General features: G+C 43.5%; 1 protein-coding gene and 1 long non-coding RNA gene across 9 annotated transcripts in view; one reads left to right on the plus strand and one right to left on the minus strand.

Annotated features, from left to right (window-relative positions):
- Positions 1 to 13,854, plus strand: part of LOC130296878 (keratin, type I cytoskeletal 47 kDa-like) — a 47,470-nt gene extending 33,616 nt beyond the window's left edge. For 5 of the 8 annotated variants that reach the window (XM_056548883.1, XM_056548884.1, XM_056548885.1 and 2 more), the window contains exons 2-9: positions 125 to 713; positions 2,155 to 2,237; positions 3,748 to 3,904; positions 5,007 to 5,168; positions 5,939 to 6,064; positions 8,493 to 8,710; positions 10,803 to 10,891; positions 13,606 to 13,854. In XM_056548883.1, the coding sequence (XP_056404858.1) occupies positions 240 to 713; positions 2,155 to 2,237; positions 3,748 to 3,904; positions 5,007 to 5,168; positions 5,939 to 6,064; positions 8,493 to 8,710; positions 10,803 to 10,891; positions 13,606 to 13,706 (1,410 nt within the window). In that variant the 5' untranslated portion in view covers positions 125 to 239 and the 3' untranslated portion in view covers positions 13,707 to 13,854. The remainder of the gene's footprint in view (positions 1 to 124; positions 714 to 2,154; positions 2,238 to 3,747; positions 3,905 to 5,006; positions 5,169 to 5,938; positions 6,065 to 8,492; positions 8,711 to 10,802; positions 10,892 to 13,605) is intronic. The other 3 variants (XM_056548890.1, XM_056548888.1, XM_056548889.1) reach the window with 1 other exon arrangement.
- On the minus strand, positions 473 to 15,894 carry LOC130296880 (uncharacterized). The gene is made up of 3 exons (XR_008849327.1): positions 15,662 to 15,894; positions 3,731 to 3,883; positions 473 to 608 (listed from the first exon to the last, which is right to left on the minus strand). It is a non-coding gene; the product is annotated as an uncharacterized LOC130296880 (long non-coding RNA).
- Positions 15,895 to 16,274: the final 380 nt, after the last annotated feature.

A 16,274-nucleotide genomic window follows, 5' to 3' on the forward strand; every position in this document is an offset into this window, starting at 1 on the left:
ACTTAAGCAGACACATAGCATTAAATAATTCCCTGAAGGCATTATACAACGTTTAACAGGAAGGACATTTGGGGTAGGTCTAGAAACAGGTGTTATCTGAAGACGTTGTTTTTCTCTTTTGTAGAATTATCATCAACCTAAACGCCCTTTGAAAGCTACATATATATAGAGGTGCAAACCATCTTCAGCATCCATTTCTTCTCTGAACAGATCAGATCACCAACACCAGAGTATCCACAATGTCTTCCTATCGGTTAAGCTCTGCAGCATCCTATCAAGCCTCAAGCTCAGCTGGAGGCTTTGGTGGTGGCAGCTATGGTGGAGGCTTCGGTGGTGGATCTGGTGCCTCTTTCTCTTTGAGCTCTGCTGCTGGATCCAGTGGTGGCTTCGGTGCTGGTGGTGGCTTCGGTTCTGGTGGTGGCTTCGGTGCTGGTGGTGGCTTCGGTGCTGGTGGTGGCTTCAGCTCCAGTGGCTTTGGTGGTGCAGCATCAAGCAGCTTTGGTTCTGGTGGTGGAAGCGATAAGCAGACAATGCAAAACCTCAATGACCGTCTGGCTTCTTACTTGGATAAAGTGAGAGCACTCGAGGCTGCCAATTCCGAGCTGGAACTGAAGATTCGAGAGTGGTATGAGAAACAACTTAGTGCTGGAGCAGGTGCAACTTCTAAAGACTACAGCAAATACTTTGACATTATCAATGACCTGAGGAGCAAGGTACAGTATCATCATCTTTGATATAAAGGATTACCATAAATAAAAACTTTTGACATGTTGCCTAGACATGTCAAAAGTTTTAATTGGACCGAGTCTCACACCGAAAAGTGTGCAGCATCATGTTACACATGCCAGCCAGCCAGCAGATCTGACCTTTTTATTGAATAGTCTTCTATAGTGAAAAGGTCAGATTTGATTGATAACTGCCACAAACTTCCCAGGTTGAGACCCGGTGCGATCAAACATTTTTTTTTACTTGATAGTTTTTGTTATTGTCACTGTTGTTGAGGAGTAGTGATGACCGGCAGGGGCCATATTCGAATTTGCAATATTTTGCCAATATATGGACGAATATTTGTCCTATGTTCGCGAAATTCGCATATTTACTATGTTCATTCCCTTTTTTTCCATGCAAAAATTCGTAATGAAATTCGCAATGCGTGATTATATATTTCACCTAAAAAAAGGGAGGGAACAGTGTCCTCTGGAAGTGACGATATTCCCAAATATTTGCATATTCGCATATACAAAATATTCGTGCTCCACACCAACTCACACAGTAAGTAAGATTGGAGCCTTCTTTGGACCACAAGCTGGAAGCAGAGAGGGATGATCACTTTTTATTTTTATTTTTTTCACGCAGTACACATTATTGTTGTGATGTGTACTGTGAAGAAAAAATAATAATACATCATTATGAATATATATTGCTATTATCTAAATATTGGTGAAATCGCGAATTGCTGATATTCACGGTAAAAATTTGCATTTCAAATATTCCCACTCAACACTTTTGAGGAGTAGTTCCAGGGTCCCAATACCAAATTTGGGCAATAGTACCTTTAAAAGGGGTTATCCAGGAAAAAACATATATATATATATATATATATATATATATATATATATATATATATATATATATATATATCAACTGACTCCAGAAAGTTAAACAGATTTGTAAATGAATTCTATTTAAAAAATATTAATCCTTTCAGTACTTATGAGCTGCTGAAGTTGAGTTGTTCTTTTCTGTCTAAGTGCTCTCTGATGACACGTGTCTCGGGAGCTGTCAAGAGTAGAAGCAAATCCCCATAGCAAACCTCTTCTACTCTGTGCAGTTCCCGGGACCAGCAGAGATGTCAGACAGACAGAAAAGAACAACTCAACTTCAGCAGCTGATAATTATTGGAAGGATTAAGATTTTTTAATAGAAGTCATTCACAAATCTGTTTAACTTTCTGGACCCAGTTGATATATATATTTAAAAAAAAAGTTTTTTCCTGGATAAACCCTTTGAGCTCCTTCAGGCATGAAGTCCCAGATGTGAGCTCAACCTTGGCCCCCAACTATAGTTACACAGTTATGTTTTACACCTTTTATTGCATATTATCACAAAAAAAATTAAATTTTTTTGTATTTGCAAATTTTTTTTTTTTTATAGATCTTGGCTGCCACAGTTGAAAATTCCCGTGTTGTTCTACAGATTGACAATGCCAGGCTGGCTTCTGATGACTTTAGACTGAAGTAGGTCTAAAACTATAAAAATATCATTGAACAAATTTCCGTCATGCCACAGTAACATTTTTAGAAATCATTTTAAATGAAAAATTTTGGATTATTGGTCATTTTTGGGGAACAGGATCTGCTCAGACCAATAATGTGTGGTGGGCATGAAAAAGCATGATTTATTGGATATGCTAAGATGAAATAACAAAGACATGAGAAAATAAGGTAGCATAAGTTTGGAATGAAAGCAGCAACTAGAACATGACTAAAGTTGCATGGTGCAGAATAGAGATGCAACCTTAGGCTCCTGGAATTAAAGGGGTACTCCGGTGGAAAACTTTTTTTTTTTTTTTTAATCAACTGGTGCCAGAAAGTTAAACAGATTTGTAAATTACTTCTATTAAAAAATCTTGATCCTTCTAGTACTTATTGGCTGCTGAATACTACATAGGAAATTCTTTTCTTTTTGGAGCAAAAAGCTCTCTGCTGACATCATGACCACAGTGCTCTCTGCTGACATCATGACCACAGTGCTCTCTGCTGACATCTCTGTCCATTTTAGGAACTGTCCAGAGTAGGAGAAAATCCCCATTGAAAACATATGCTGCTCTGGACAGTTCCTAAAATGGACAGAGATGTCAGCAGAGAGCACTGTGGTCATGATGTCAGCAGAGAGCTCGGTGTTCCAAAAAGAAAATTTCCTCTGTAGTATTCAGCAGCTAATAAGTACTGGAAGGATTAACATTCTTTAATAGAAGTCATTTACAAATCTGTTTAACTTTCTGGCACCAGTTGAATAATAAAAAAAAAGTTTTCCACCGGAGTACCCCTTTAAAGGGGTACTCTACCCCCCAGACATCTTGTCCCCTATCCAAAGGATAGGGCATAAGATGTCTGATTGCATTGGTCCCGCCACTGGGGACACCCGCCATCTCTCTGCTGCACCCAGCATTTGTTTAGAGCATTGGGGGCAGCACCGGAGACTCGTGATATCCCGGTAACGCCCTGCTCGTCCCATCACGGCCACTCTCCCTCAATGCAAGTCTATGAGAGGGGGCGTGATGCCCCTCCCATAGACTTCCATTGAGGGGGCATGGCCGTGACATCACTAGCCCCGCATCACCAGTCATCCAGCACTGCGCAAAGTTCGCTCCGTGCACCAGATGTCTGGGGTGCCGCAGCCGAGATCGCAGGGGTCCCGAACGGTGGGACCCCTGCGATTAGACATCTTATCCCTATCCTTTGGATATCCTCGGCTGCAGCATCCCAGACCTATCCTTTGGATAGGAGATAAGATGTCTAGGGGCAGAGTACCCTTTTAAGTACAAAATTGGTATCAAGGTTTTTTTTAACCTACCATGTTCCATTTATAATACTGGTGTTTCCATTCCTTATGGCAGATGGGCCTATGGGTCTATGCTTCCCTACAAGCATATTGTGTCAGAAATGAACATATGTTGTTCTATAGCAGATTATACAACATTTATAATGATATTAAACTACATTATTACCTGTATTTGTTCATAAGGTATGAGAATGAGCTGGCTCTCCGTCAGAGTGTGGAGGCTGACATCAATGGACTCCGTAGAGTCTTGGATGAGTTGACCATGGCCAGAGGAGACCTGGAGATCCAGTTTGAGAGCCTGAGCGAAGAGTTGGCCTACCTGAAGAAGAACCATGAAGAGGTAATTACTCTTACTCTTCTATAAATAAATAGTGTGTATTATGAGCTACAACCCATCCAATTGACAGCATACAAGAATGTACATACCAGCGTAGCAGACCATCTGGCTGCAATGGAGCCCTTGGAAAGAGGGGGCAAAGCCCCAGTTGGTCTCATTCCTTTTTCTTTTGGGGAAAACTGTGCAAAACTCCTCTCTCCAAGGAACTGCATTGTCAGCAAATAATGGAGGGTGGTATTGATCAATGGGTCATGGAAAGAAAGGGGAAATAATATTCTGTCCTGGGCTGCAAAATCAGATGCCATAATAGGAGGCAATTCGATATTTGCTATGGGGCCCCCTTTATACTTTGTACGCCACTGACAGCATACCTCACACCATGCTACAATGTATCATGGCACTAGTGATGAGCAGCAGGGGCCAAATTCGAATTCACGATATTTTGCGAATACATTGACGATTATTCGTCCTATGTTAGTGAAATTCGCATAATCACTACACTATATTAACTTTTTTTTTCCATGCGAAAATCAACTGGAAAATTTGCATTAAAATTTGCCTGTGGAAAAAAAGAATATTCATCATTACGAATATATGTCACTATATTCTAAATATTTGCGAAATTGCGAAGTGCTGATATTTACGGTAAAAAAAATCGCATTTCAAATATTCGCGCTCAACACTACATGGCACAAGGAAGACGTAATGATAGCTGGATAGCTCTTGGAGGAACCCAAGGACCCATAAGCATTTGTTTAAAGGGGTATTCCGGGCAAAAACATTTTATCCCCTATCCAAAGGAGCGGGTGGGGGCCCGCTGCTGAGACCCCCCGCGATCTTCCTGCAGCACCCGCATTCTATGCGGGTGCTGAATCTCCAGTTTCGGAAACCTCAGGTTTCCGGGATTTGGGGCGTAACGTCCCACCACGCCCCCTCCATTCATGTCTATGGGAGGGGCGTGACGGCCGTTTTAAGTTACCTTTTAAGTTACTATTATCATATGAATTTAATATTTATAGCCCATGAGAAATTTATGCCACAATAAAAACAATAGAAATATTGTCGAAGTCTTAGCATTAAGCAGTGGAATGTCTATATTTTGTAGGAGATAAGCATTGCAAAGAGCAGTTCTGCCGGTCAAGTCAATGTAGAAATGGATGCTGCTCCAGGTGTGGATCTCACTAAGCTTCTGAATGACATGAGAGAAGACTATGAAGTATTGGCCGAAAAGAATCGGAAGGATGCAGAGGCATGGTTCAACCAGAAGGTAAGTTTCCGAAATAATAGAAATGTCTTTGTTCATATAGCGCCAACATACCCTGCAACACTGTACATTACTTGCCGTCCCTGTCTCCATTGGGACTTGCCATCTAAATTCCAAATTGACCTATCAGTTTGTTTTTGGAGTGTGAAGAACTGAAAAACTAACTCAACATACTAAGTGTGTCAAAAAAGATAAAACATATCAGCACTCACCGCCGGGTTCGGCTGTTGGAGCTCCTACGTAGAATCTTCCACGGGACCAAGACAGAAGAGACGATGAAAACGCTCATAGGCTATAACCGGTTATTTCACGCATTCGCGCTTCATCCTCACGCTCGAGGAGGCCGGATGAAGCGCGAATGCACGAAATAACCGCTTATAGCCTCTGAGCTATACCCGTCCAGCTGACACTATTAACCCCTGAGGACCTGGTGCATTCTCACATTCTCTTCCGTACACGTATAAATCTACATACTGCTTTCCCAAAGACCACCCCTTTATTTAGACAAGAGTTTCGGTATGTATGGTGTCCATTTTTGTAGAGAAGACCACCATTCTAAATTACCATTTTCATTGCAATTTTTGGTTATCATTTTAAAGAATTATTAGATATTAGGCTTTTGTTGAATTAGGCGGCTTCTTGGTAGTTCAAGTCAATATTTTGCTAAATTGAGACATCTTCTTTGACCCATCCTACAGTGTAATATCATGCTCAGTCATGGCTAATTTCACTTTTTTGGATCGCAATAGACTTCTGGCCCTTTGTATTTTTAGAGCAAGGAACTGAATCAACAGATCTCCGTTGGCGTGCAACAAGTAGAAACAAGCAAAACTGAAATCTCAGATCTTAGACGATCCCTTCAAGCCTTGGAGATTGAGCTTCAATCACAACTTGCACTGGTAAGTAAACATTTAGATAGATTCATTGTTACCATGTTTTAAAGGGGTACTCTGCTCCTAGATATCTTATCTCCTATACACAGGATAGGGGATAAGATGTCTGATTGAGGGGGTCCTGCCGCTGGGGACCCTGCGATCTCAGCTGCGACACCCCAGACATCCGGTGCACGGAGCGAACTTTGCTCTTTGCCGGATGACTAACCATGCGGGGCGGAGGCTCGTGACATAACGGTCACGACCTGCTCATGATGTCATGGCCACGCCCCCTCAATGCAAGTCTATGGGAGGGGGCGTGATGGCTGCCTCGCCCCCTCCCATAGACTTGCATTGAGGGGGCATGGCCTTGACGTCACGAGCCTCTGCTGCTGCACCCGACACTCTAAACACTCAACAGGGGGAAGCAGGGAGATTGCAGGGGTCCCCATCGTATCCCCTCCTTTGGATAGGGATAATATGTCTAGGGGCGGAGTACCCCTTTAAGCTGACTGTCATATTTACGCTTTCTGAGCATGTGACTGGGGCTGACTGTAAGGGATTGATCTATCTGCACTTAATCTTGCTCTGACCTTCCATTCAGGTTGCAAAATGGACATAAATCACACCTCAAGACAGTCCACACACCAAAACACACTGCTTGTCACCTTGTCACGAACCACTGTTTGTAGGTGTTTCAGCCAACCCTACTCTACCCTGCACACATGACCTCAGGATGTGACGGTAAAGGGATACTCTGCTTCTGAACTTACTTTCACACACACCTCCACAACATGCCCCAAATTAGTTACATACAACCCAAAACCAGTCCAAATGCACCCACACAAATGCTTCCACCACCAGTCACTTTTGGCAGACAGAACGCCATCAGTTCAAACATACAAGTTGGACTGGCGCCAAGTGTTCTATAAGATCACTCTGAGTCCCAGAGGCCATATTTTGTAAAGAAGTTACATCTCCACAGTCTAATTTTACTACACTGACCATACACATTGGCTTTGTTAGCTTGTGAGCCAGATTAAAAAAAAACCTGACTAACTCTCCATTTTACTAAGAAAATCCGTAAAAGGGGCGTGGCTGTCGGGGAATGGGCGTGGTCACCGAAAAGGGGCATGTTCCCGAAATTTTCACAAAAAAAACAACATATTTACTAAAGTTTCCACAGAAAATGTGGTGGATTTCAGCTGAGGGAAACCCTACAGATCAGAGCATGTGTAAATACCGTAAAAGATTATAAAAACGTACAACGAGTTTTGAAGCTGGACCGGCTTCGAAACGCGTTGTACGTTTTTATAATCTTTTTTTAAATAAATACCATAATTCAAGAAGTTGTGGGCAGCGCTCCATTATCCTCCTTGGTGATTTGGATTCATACACATTATATAGCTGTTGGCTGAACTATCTGATTTAGCCTAATGTGCTTACAAATAGTGATGAGCGGCAGAGGTCATATCAAAATTTGCGATATTTCGAGAATATATGGACGAATATTCGTCCTATGTTCGCAAAATTCGCATATTCGCTATGTTCATTCTTTTTTTTCATGCGAAAATTCGTAATGAAATTTGCATAGTTCGCATGCGCAATTATATCTTTCACCTAAAAGAAGGAAGGGATCAGTGTCCAGTCTGGAAATGTCAATATTCGCATAAATTCACATTAAAATTTGCATTAAAAAAACAATATTCGCCATTATGAAAATACATCACTATATTCTAAATATTCGCAAAATTGCCAAGTGCCGATATTTGCGGTAAAGACTCGCATTTCGAATATTCGTGCTCAAAATTACTTACGAACTGAACTGGGAGATTGGAAGAGGTGATGAGCGCAAATATTTGAAATGCTAATTTTTACCGTGAATATCGGCACTTTGCGATTTTGCGAATATTAAGAATATAGTGATATACATTAGTTTTTTTATGTGAATATTAAGAATATAGTGATATAAATTTGTTCTTTTAATGCAAATTTATGCAAATATTTATGCAAATATCGGCACTTCCAGACTGGACACTGATCCCTCCCTTCTTTTAGGTGAGATATAATTTCACATGTGCAGTATGCGGATTTCATTACGAATTTTTGCAAGGGAAAAAAAATAGAACGAACATAGCAAATATGGGACAGATATTCATCCATATATTAGCGAAATATTGCGAATTCGAATATGGTCCCTGCCACTCATCACTAGTTACCAGTGATGTTTGATTAAAACATGCTCGATCCTGTGTATAGTGCCTCCTGACTCTACCTCAATGGTAATTGCCTGGGGATAGTTGAGAGGCCCCCATTCCATACACCTTAGGTCGTCTAGTTCTGCCGAAATGACTGTGCTTGGCTAATAAATATCTTATCCAATGTGTATTGCAGACACCTACAGAGACAAAATACAGTACCTTAGATCGAATGATCATTGTCAAATTTCTTTTAGAAAAAATCCCTTGAAGACACCTTGGCTGAAACAGATGGCCGCTATGGAGCTCAATTGCAGCAGCTCCAGTTTGCCATTAATGGAATTGAGGAGCAGCTGCTACAAATTAAATCGGACATAGATAGACAGAGCCAAGAGTACCGGGAGCTTCTCGATATCAAGACCAGGCTGGAAGCAGAAATCGAAGAATACCGCCGCCTGCTGGAAGGAGAACTGGGGTAAGCATAAAATAAATACCGAACCTACTTCAAGGGATTGACCGATTATCAGGTTGGCCGATATTATCGGCCGATATTCACGATTTTGGACGTTATCGGTGTTGGCAATTACCTTGCTGATAATCCGATAATGCCCCGCCCAACGCAAACCCCCCCCCACCGCACCACACTGCACCCCCCACCGCACCGCCCCGGCCAGAGACCGCCGCCGCCCCATTGCCTCCCCCATCCCCGGTTTTATAATTACCTGTTCCCGGGGGGGGGGGGGCCGCGCTACTTCTGGCTCCTGCGGCGTCCTGTGTTACGCTGTGTGCTGCGCAATGACGAGTGACATCCTCAAAGCGAGGTCACCGTCACACAGTGATGTAGTGCGGACCCCGTGCCCCGGGAACAGGTAATTATATAAAACTGGGGATGGGGGAGGCAATGGGGCAGCGGCGGTGGTTAGACTAAGGATCGGCAGGGAGAGAGAAGTGGGCAGCGGTGGTCTCTGGCCACAATCAATGATCTGCAGTGGCGTCGCCGGGGGGGGGGGGGGGGTCGGATAAATAGCCGGCTATCGGCCTTAACCTCCACAGATTATCGGTATCGGCCCTAAATAATCAATATCGGACGATCCCTACCTACTTCAACAAAACAGACTCGTGACTCCCCAAAAACAAAGCTTTAGTAAGTTAATTCAAATAAATCTTATCATGTAGACCAGAAGTGCAAAAAGAAAGGGGTCGGGGGGCTTTAACAACCATGACCCTGATCCTTAATCGGTAATGGGGCCCCGCACCGATCGCCAGTCATCTTCTTATGTGGCATAAGAGCTTTTGAGCCTCCTCAGGTGCCAGCGCTCAGGTGCAACATTTACCGCTATACCTCTAGGGTTGCCACCTGGCCGGTATTTTACCGGCACAGCCGGTATTTTGGCCACCCTGGCGGTATTTTTATATTAAAAATACCGACAATGGCCGGCATTTATCCAACCAATCCTTCAACTAACGGAATGTTGCACCACAGTGTTTCCCAATCAGAGCACCTCAAACTGTTGGAAAACGACAACTCCCAGCATGCCCGGACAGCTGTTGGAATTCAAATATGGCATATGCCGCTCATCACTACCATTAAGTCATGCACTTTCCATGAGAGGTCTCCTTCTATAGAACGAGTTCTTCTTGAGCTTGATAAGATGGTCTTCTAGCTTTTCTAAGTGACCTTTGGACTACGTAAAATTTTTGAATGTACAATACAAGGAGAACTCCGGGATAGAAAAATTTAAGTGTCAGATCGTGGGGGGGGGGGGGGGGGTCCGACTGCTGGGACCCTTCACGATCTCCTGTATGGTGCACGATCGCTCCTATTTCCGGCTTTCCCTTAGAGCTGCATGGAGGAAGCATGTCGGCCATCGCTTCATGCAGTGGTCAACACAGCTCTTATCATGCAGAAAGCTGAGGCGCCGTGCAAGAGATCGCAGTCGGACCCCTGCGATCTGACACTTATTCTCTATACTTAAAATAGGGGATACATTTTTCTTAGTACCAGGGAAAGTTTATACAAGAGCAGGGACTCTTGTTTGACACTGGACATATATACATACATATATATATATATATATATATATATATATATATATATATATATGTATATATCAACTGGCTCCAGAAAGCTAAACAGATTTGTAAATTACTTCTATTCAAAAAATCTTAATCCCTTCAGTACTTATGAGCTGCTGACGTTGAGTTGTTCTTTTCTGTCTAAGTGCTCTCTGAGACCTGGGAACTGTCCAGAGTAGAAGCAAATCCCCATTGCAAATCTCTTCTACTCTGTGCAGTTCCCGAGATGAGCAGAGATGTCAGCAGAGAGCACTGTTGCCAGGCAGAAAAGGACAACTCAACTTCAGCAGCTGATAATTATTGGAAGGATTAAGATTTTTTTTTATAGAAGTAATTCACAAATCTGTTTAACTTTCTGGAGCCAGTTGATATATAAAGTTTTTTCCCTGGAACACCCCTTTAAGTGTGTGCACCAATGTTTATTACTGATCAAAACTACTATTATAATTAATATGAAAGTAATCCACTAATGTCTATTCTTCTATCAATAGAGGTTTTTCAAGCTCACAAACAAGCGTTAGCAAAACGTCCACCGTATCATCATCAACCGGGAAAACAGAATCAATAGAGTCCAAGAAAGGTAATGTAACTTCTTCATGCTTCTCCCTTATCTTTTTCCAATACAGTGTAGAGCAGTGGTCTTCAAACTGTGGACCTCCAGCTGTTGCAAAACTACAACTTCAAGCAGGCTCAGACAGCTTTTTTTCTGTGAAGGCATGATGGGAGTCGTCATTTCGCAACAGCTGGAGAGCAACAGGTTGGGAAACAGCTAGACCAGTGGTCTTCAACCTGCGGGCCTCCAGATGTTGCAAAACTACAACTCCCAGCATGCACGGACAGCCAACGGCTGTCCGTGCATGCTGGGAGTTGTAGTTTTGCAACATCTGGAGGTCCGCAGGTTGAAAGACCACTGAGCTAGACGATAAACACAATTTTGCTCTATGTGGTCATGTGTGGAATAGAGTGGATTAATGGGGTAGAGCGGCAACACCAGACACAGCCTGCAGACAAGAGTGGCGCTGTTTCTAAAATTAAGCAGCCATGTTTCCTAATTTCCGGCAATTAGCATAACGAACAATGTAAAGGCAGCATACAGCGTAAAGGCAGCATACAGCGTAAAGGCAGCATACAGCGGTCCTTCAGCGGCGGATCTGCAGCGAAATACGCGCAGAAAATTCGCTCATCTGAACGTACCCTAAGGGTGCGTTCACACTGAGCAAATCAAGAGGAATTCACGCTGAAAAATTTACGTGCGGAAAAAATTATTTTCTATTTGCGCCGAATTCATGCGGAATTCACGCAGAATTTGAGCGGACTTTGCATGGAATTCGCGCGGAAATGAGGGAGAAAGAAGTGAAGGGTTTTGCAGCCATTTCTGTGCAAATTCCGTGCGTAAACTACGTCGGGCAGAATTTATTTTTTTTTTACCATTAACTTCTATTGATTTCTGCCAGCGGATTCCTCTTGAAGAATGAAAATATTCTTTCTTCAAGCGGAACGAAATTCAGCATCGGAATTCCGCTAGCAGAATTTCCGCAGTGTGAACAGGACAGCGGAAAAAACATTAAAGTCAATGGACAGAGGAGATGTGCATTCATTTGGAGCGGAGAATTCAAGAGGAATTACTCAAGAAAATCCCTCTTGAATTACTCAGTGTGAACGTACCCTAAAGGAGATAAGCAGAGGTGTCTGGCAGCAGCTTACCCCTGTTTCTACATTGAGAGCACATACATCCTACGTCAAGTGTGCATGTGTATCTGGGGTCGGGTGTCAGTTCAAGACATTTTTTGGGGATAACTCCTATGTAATGTTTGGAGACAGTTGAAGGGACAATGGTGAGTAAACTTTGTAAATATTGACATTCCTGGGCACAACCAAATAAAAATTGTAATAAAATTTTTTACAAACTAGTAAAAGGATTGTCAGCAAGATCACACAACGTCCAAGACATGGCCTTTGTGTTTAGATACGTTGTTGATCCAAATGCATTGGATACACCCAACGTGAACGTTAAAAAAAAAAAAACTATTACATTATATTGACTTGTTGGGTGGAGGATCTAAGCTTTTGGTTAGCAAGAACCAATCTTCTATCACCAAAGGAAAAAAATAAATACAAAATATGTATATATATATATATATTATAGTTTGTAGAACAGCACTGAAATGTTGAAGAAAACGTCCGTCACGCCCTCTCCCATAGACTTGCATTGAGGGGGCATGGCCATGACATCACGAGCGGGGCGTGACTGGGACGTCAAGAGCCTCCACCCCACATCGCCAGTCATCCGGCACAGAGTGAAGTTCGCTCCGTGCACCGGATGTTTGGGGTGCCGCAGCCAAGGTCGTGGGGGTCCCCAGCAGCGGGATCCTTTGGATAGGGGATAAGATGTCTAGGGGCGGAGTACCCCCTTTAACCTGCCATGTACCATGTGGTCTCTTATACTGTAGATGGGCCCCATAGAGCTATATGTTCTGGAAAGGATGGAGTAAAACACACTTTTAATAAGGATAGGGGATAAGTTTTTTTAGGACTGGACTACTCCTTTAAATATAGGTCTTGGGTAGAATTCAAGACCTAAACTAGCAATGGCTCTGCTATGCTGTACTGCAAGAAGGCACCTTAGAGGGGTACTCCGCACCTAGACATCTTATCCTCTATCCAAGTGATAGAGGATAAGATGTCTGATCACGGGGGGATGTCCCACGATCTCGGCTGCAGCACCCCAGACATCTGGGAGCTAACATCACGGTCACGTCCCGCTCCATGCCCCCTCAATGCAAGTCCAATAGATTTGCATTGAGGGGGCGCGGCTGTGACGTCATGGGGGGGATGTCCCACGATCACGGGGGGGACGTCCCACGATCTCGTCTGCAGCACCCCAGATATCTGGTGCACGGAGCTAACAACACGGTCACGTCCCGCTCCATGCCATGCCCCCTCAATGCAAGTCTATGGGAGGGGGCGTGACATCCGTCACGCCCCCTCCCATAGACTTGCATTGAGGGGGCGTGGCTGTGACGTCATGAGCCTCCGGTGCTGAACCTGACGTTCCAAACCAACGCCGGGTGCAGCACGGAGATCCCCGCGATCAGGCATCTTTGGATAGGGAATGAGATGTCTGGGGGTGGAGTACCCCTTTAAGGAGCAATCTGATATAACTCCATCAAGGAAATGTTAAAGGAAAAGCTTGAGGCAGCCCTGAATACGAAAACTATGATATGAAAGAATGTCCTCTGTACAGAAAGGCCAAGATTGTCCTACCTGGAATTTACTCAACAATTTTTATCACAGACCCAAGCAAGAGCAGAAAGGTGAAGACCATCATAGAAGAAGTGGTGGATGGAAAAGTGGTGTCATCTTCCATTAATGAAGTCGAAGAGAAGATGAGTTAAGAAGACCGGCCAAGATCGCGGTCTGGACATGGAGTCTGGTGGCGTACTGCAGTATAATGCTCAATGATATGAAAATGAATGGAATTGGGAGCTTTCTGTGATTCAATAAACCTTTCTGCATAGTAAATCCAATTTTTTAGTTTTTCATGGAATAGTCGTTGTAAGCCAACAAAAGAAAAGTTCTTCTAGGGGGTGGTCTACTGTAGGGGCAGAGATGGTCACCAATGTGTGTTCTGCAAAGAGCAATGATCTTTTCAAAGGGGTACTCCGGTGGAATTTTTTTTTTTTTATAATCAACTGATGCCAGAAAGTTAAACAGATTCTATTAAAAAAAAATATTTACCCTTCCAGTACTTTTTAACAGCTGTATGCTACAGAGGAAATTCTTTTCTTTTTGAATCTCTTTTTTGTCTTGTCCACAGTGCTCTCTGCTGACACCTCTGTCCGAGTCAGGAACTGTCCAGAGTAGCATAGGTTTGCTATGAGGATTTTCTCCTGCTCTGGACAGTTCCTGATACGGGCATCAGGTGTCAGCAGAGAGCACCGTGGACAAGACAAAAAATAAATTAAAAAAAGAAAAGAATCTCCTATGTAGCATACAGCTGGTAAAAAGTACTGGAAGGGTAAACATTTTTTAATAGAAGTCATTTAAAAATCTGTTTAACTTTCTGGCACCAGTTGATTTAAAAAAAATAAATGTTTTCCACCGGAGTACCCAATAAAGCTTATTAAAGGGGAACTCCGGTGGAAAACAAATGTTTTCAGATCCACTGGTGCCAGAAAGTGATACAGATTTGTAAATTACTTCTATATAAAATCTTAATCCTTCCAGTACTCATCAGCTGCTGTATACTACAGAGGAAATTGTGTAGTTCTTTCCAGTGTGACCACAGTGCTCTCTGCTGACACCTCTGTCCATGTCAGGAACTCTCCAAAGCAGGAGCAAATCCTCATCGCAAACCTATCTTGCTCTGGACAAATCCTGACATGGACAGAGGTGTCAGTAGAGAGCACTGTGGTCAGAAAGGAAAGAACTACACAACTTCCTCTGGAACATACAGTTTTATATAGAAGTAATATACAAATCTGTTGAACTTTCTTGCACCAGTTGATTTGAAGACATTTTTCCACCAGAGTACCCTTTTAAGTTTGGTGCTGCTCAGGGTATAGGGACATAGCGGGACATCTTCTCAACCGGTTTGCATTTCTGAGGTATATCAGTGCTATAGCGATAGGGGGCGTAGAAGTAACAATCAATGTTCCCTTTAAGCTGTATGCTCTGAAAATAATAGAGTTAAAACTTCCGCACCCTGCAGACAGGTAAAACTGTTATTGGGCTCATTGGCCTTATTAAAATGGTGTTTTACTCCATCCTTTCCAGAACATATAGCTCTAAAAGGAAGACTGGTAACAATCACACCCAGACCAAGGTGCCTTAGAGGACCCAGAAGGCCCTTCTACAATATAAGAAGAGACCACATGGTACATGGCAGGTTAAAGGGGTACTCCACCCCTAGACATCTTATCCCCCATTCAAAGGATAGATGATAAGATGTCTGATAGCGGGGATCCCGCTGCTGGGGACCCCCGCGATCTCGGCTGCGGCACCACAGACATCTGGTGCACGGGCAATGCGGGGCGGAGGCTCTTGACGTCACGGTCACGCCCCGCTCGTGATGTCATGGCCATGCCCCCTCAATGCAAGTCACGGACATCACGCCCCCTCCCATAGACTTGCATTGAGGGCGCGTGCCCATGACATCAGGAGCAGGGCATGGCCGTGATGTCACGAGCGTCCGGCGCTGCACCCGACGCTCTAAACAAATGCCGGGTGCAGCAGGGAGATTGCGGGGGTCCCCAGCGGCAGGACCCCAGTGATCAGACATCTTATCCCCTTTCCTTTGGATAGGGGATAAGATGTCTAGGGGCGGAGTACCCCTTTAAGGCCTTGTTACCAATTTTGCATTTGTGGTTCAGGTCCAGGTGTTTGAAGGCAGACCTTTTCTGTTGATCAAATGACCAAGGAATGCAGATGATGGGGGTGCAATTGGACCTCGGTAATCCGGTTGGGAAAAATCAGAGCGCGCTGTAAAAATAAAAAGTAAAAGTGTTGGCTTTCTGTTTAGTAAATCTGGGCCATTGTGTGATGGTTTTGAATACAGATTGGGGGTTTATTTACTAACGTGATCCCGACTTTTTTTTCTCGGGTGTTGCACCCAAATTGTGTCACACGTTCCATGCGACACAATTTGCAACCAAAAAAAGCAAAACCCTGCAGTTGACCAGAAAAACCCCCAAAGGGGCATGGCCATGGGAGAAAGTGGCCGTGGTCCAGACAAAAGGGGAGTGTCCCCAACAGTTTTGAAAAATCCCAACATATTTACTATGGTTTCCACAGAAAATGTGGTGGATTTGAGCTGAGGAAAAACCGGACAGATCAGAACATGTGTAAAAGAAGCAAAATGTGGGGAAAAGTGCAAAATGTAGGGAAAAGTGCAAAATGTAGGGAAACCTTAGTAAATACCGGGGAAAATTCCTGTCGAAAATCAAAACCCACAAAGAAAACTA

This window comes from Hyla sarda, chromosome 12 (genome assembly GCF_029499605.1).
Source record: "Hyla sarda isolate aHylSar1 chromosome 12, aHylSar1.hap1, whole genome shotgun sequence".
Classification (NCBI taxonomy): domain Eukaryota; kingdom Metazoa; phylum Chordata; class Amphibia; order Anura; family Hylidae; genus Hyla; species Hyla sarda.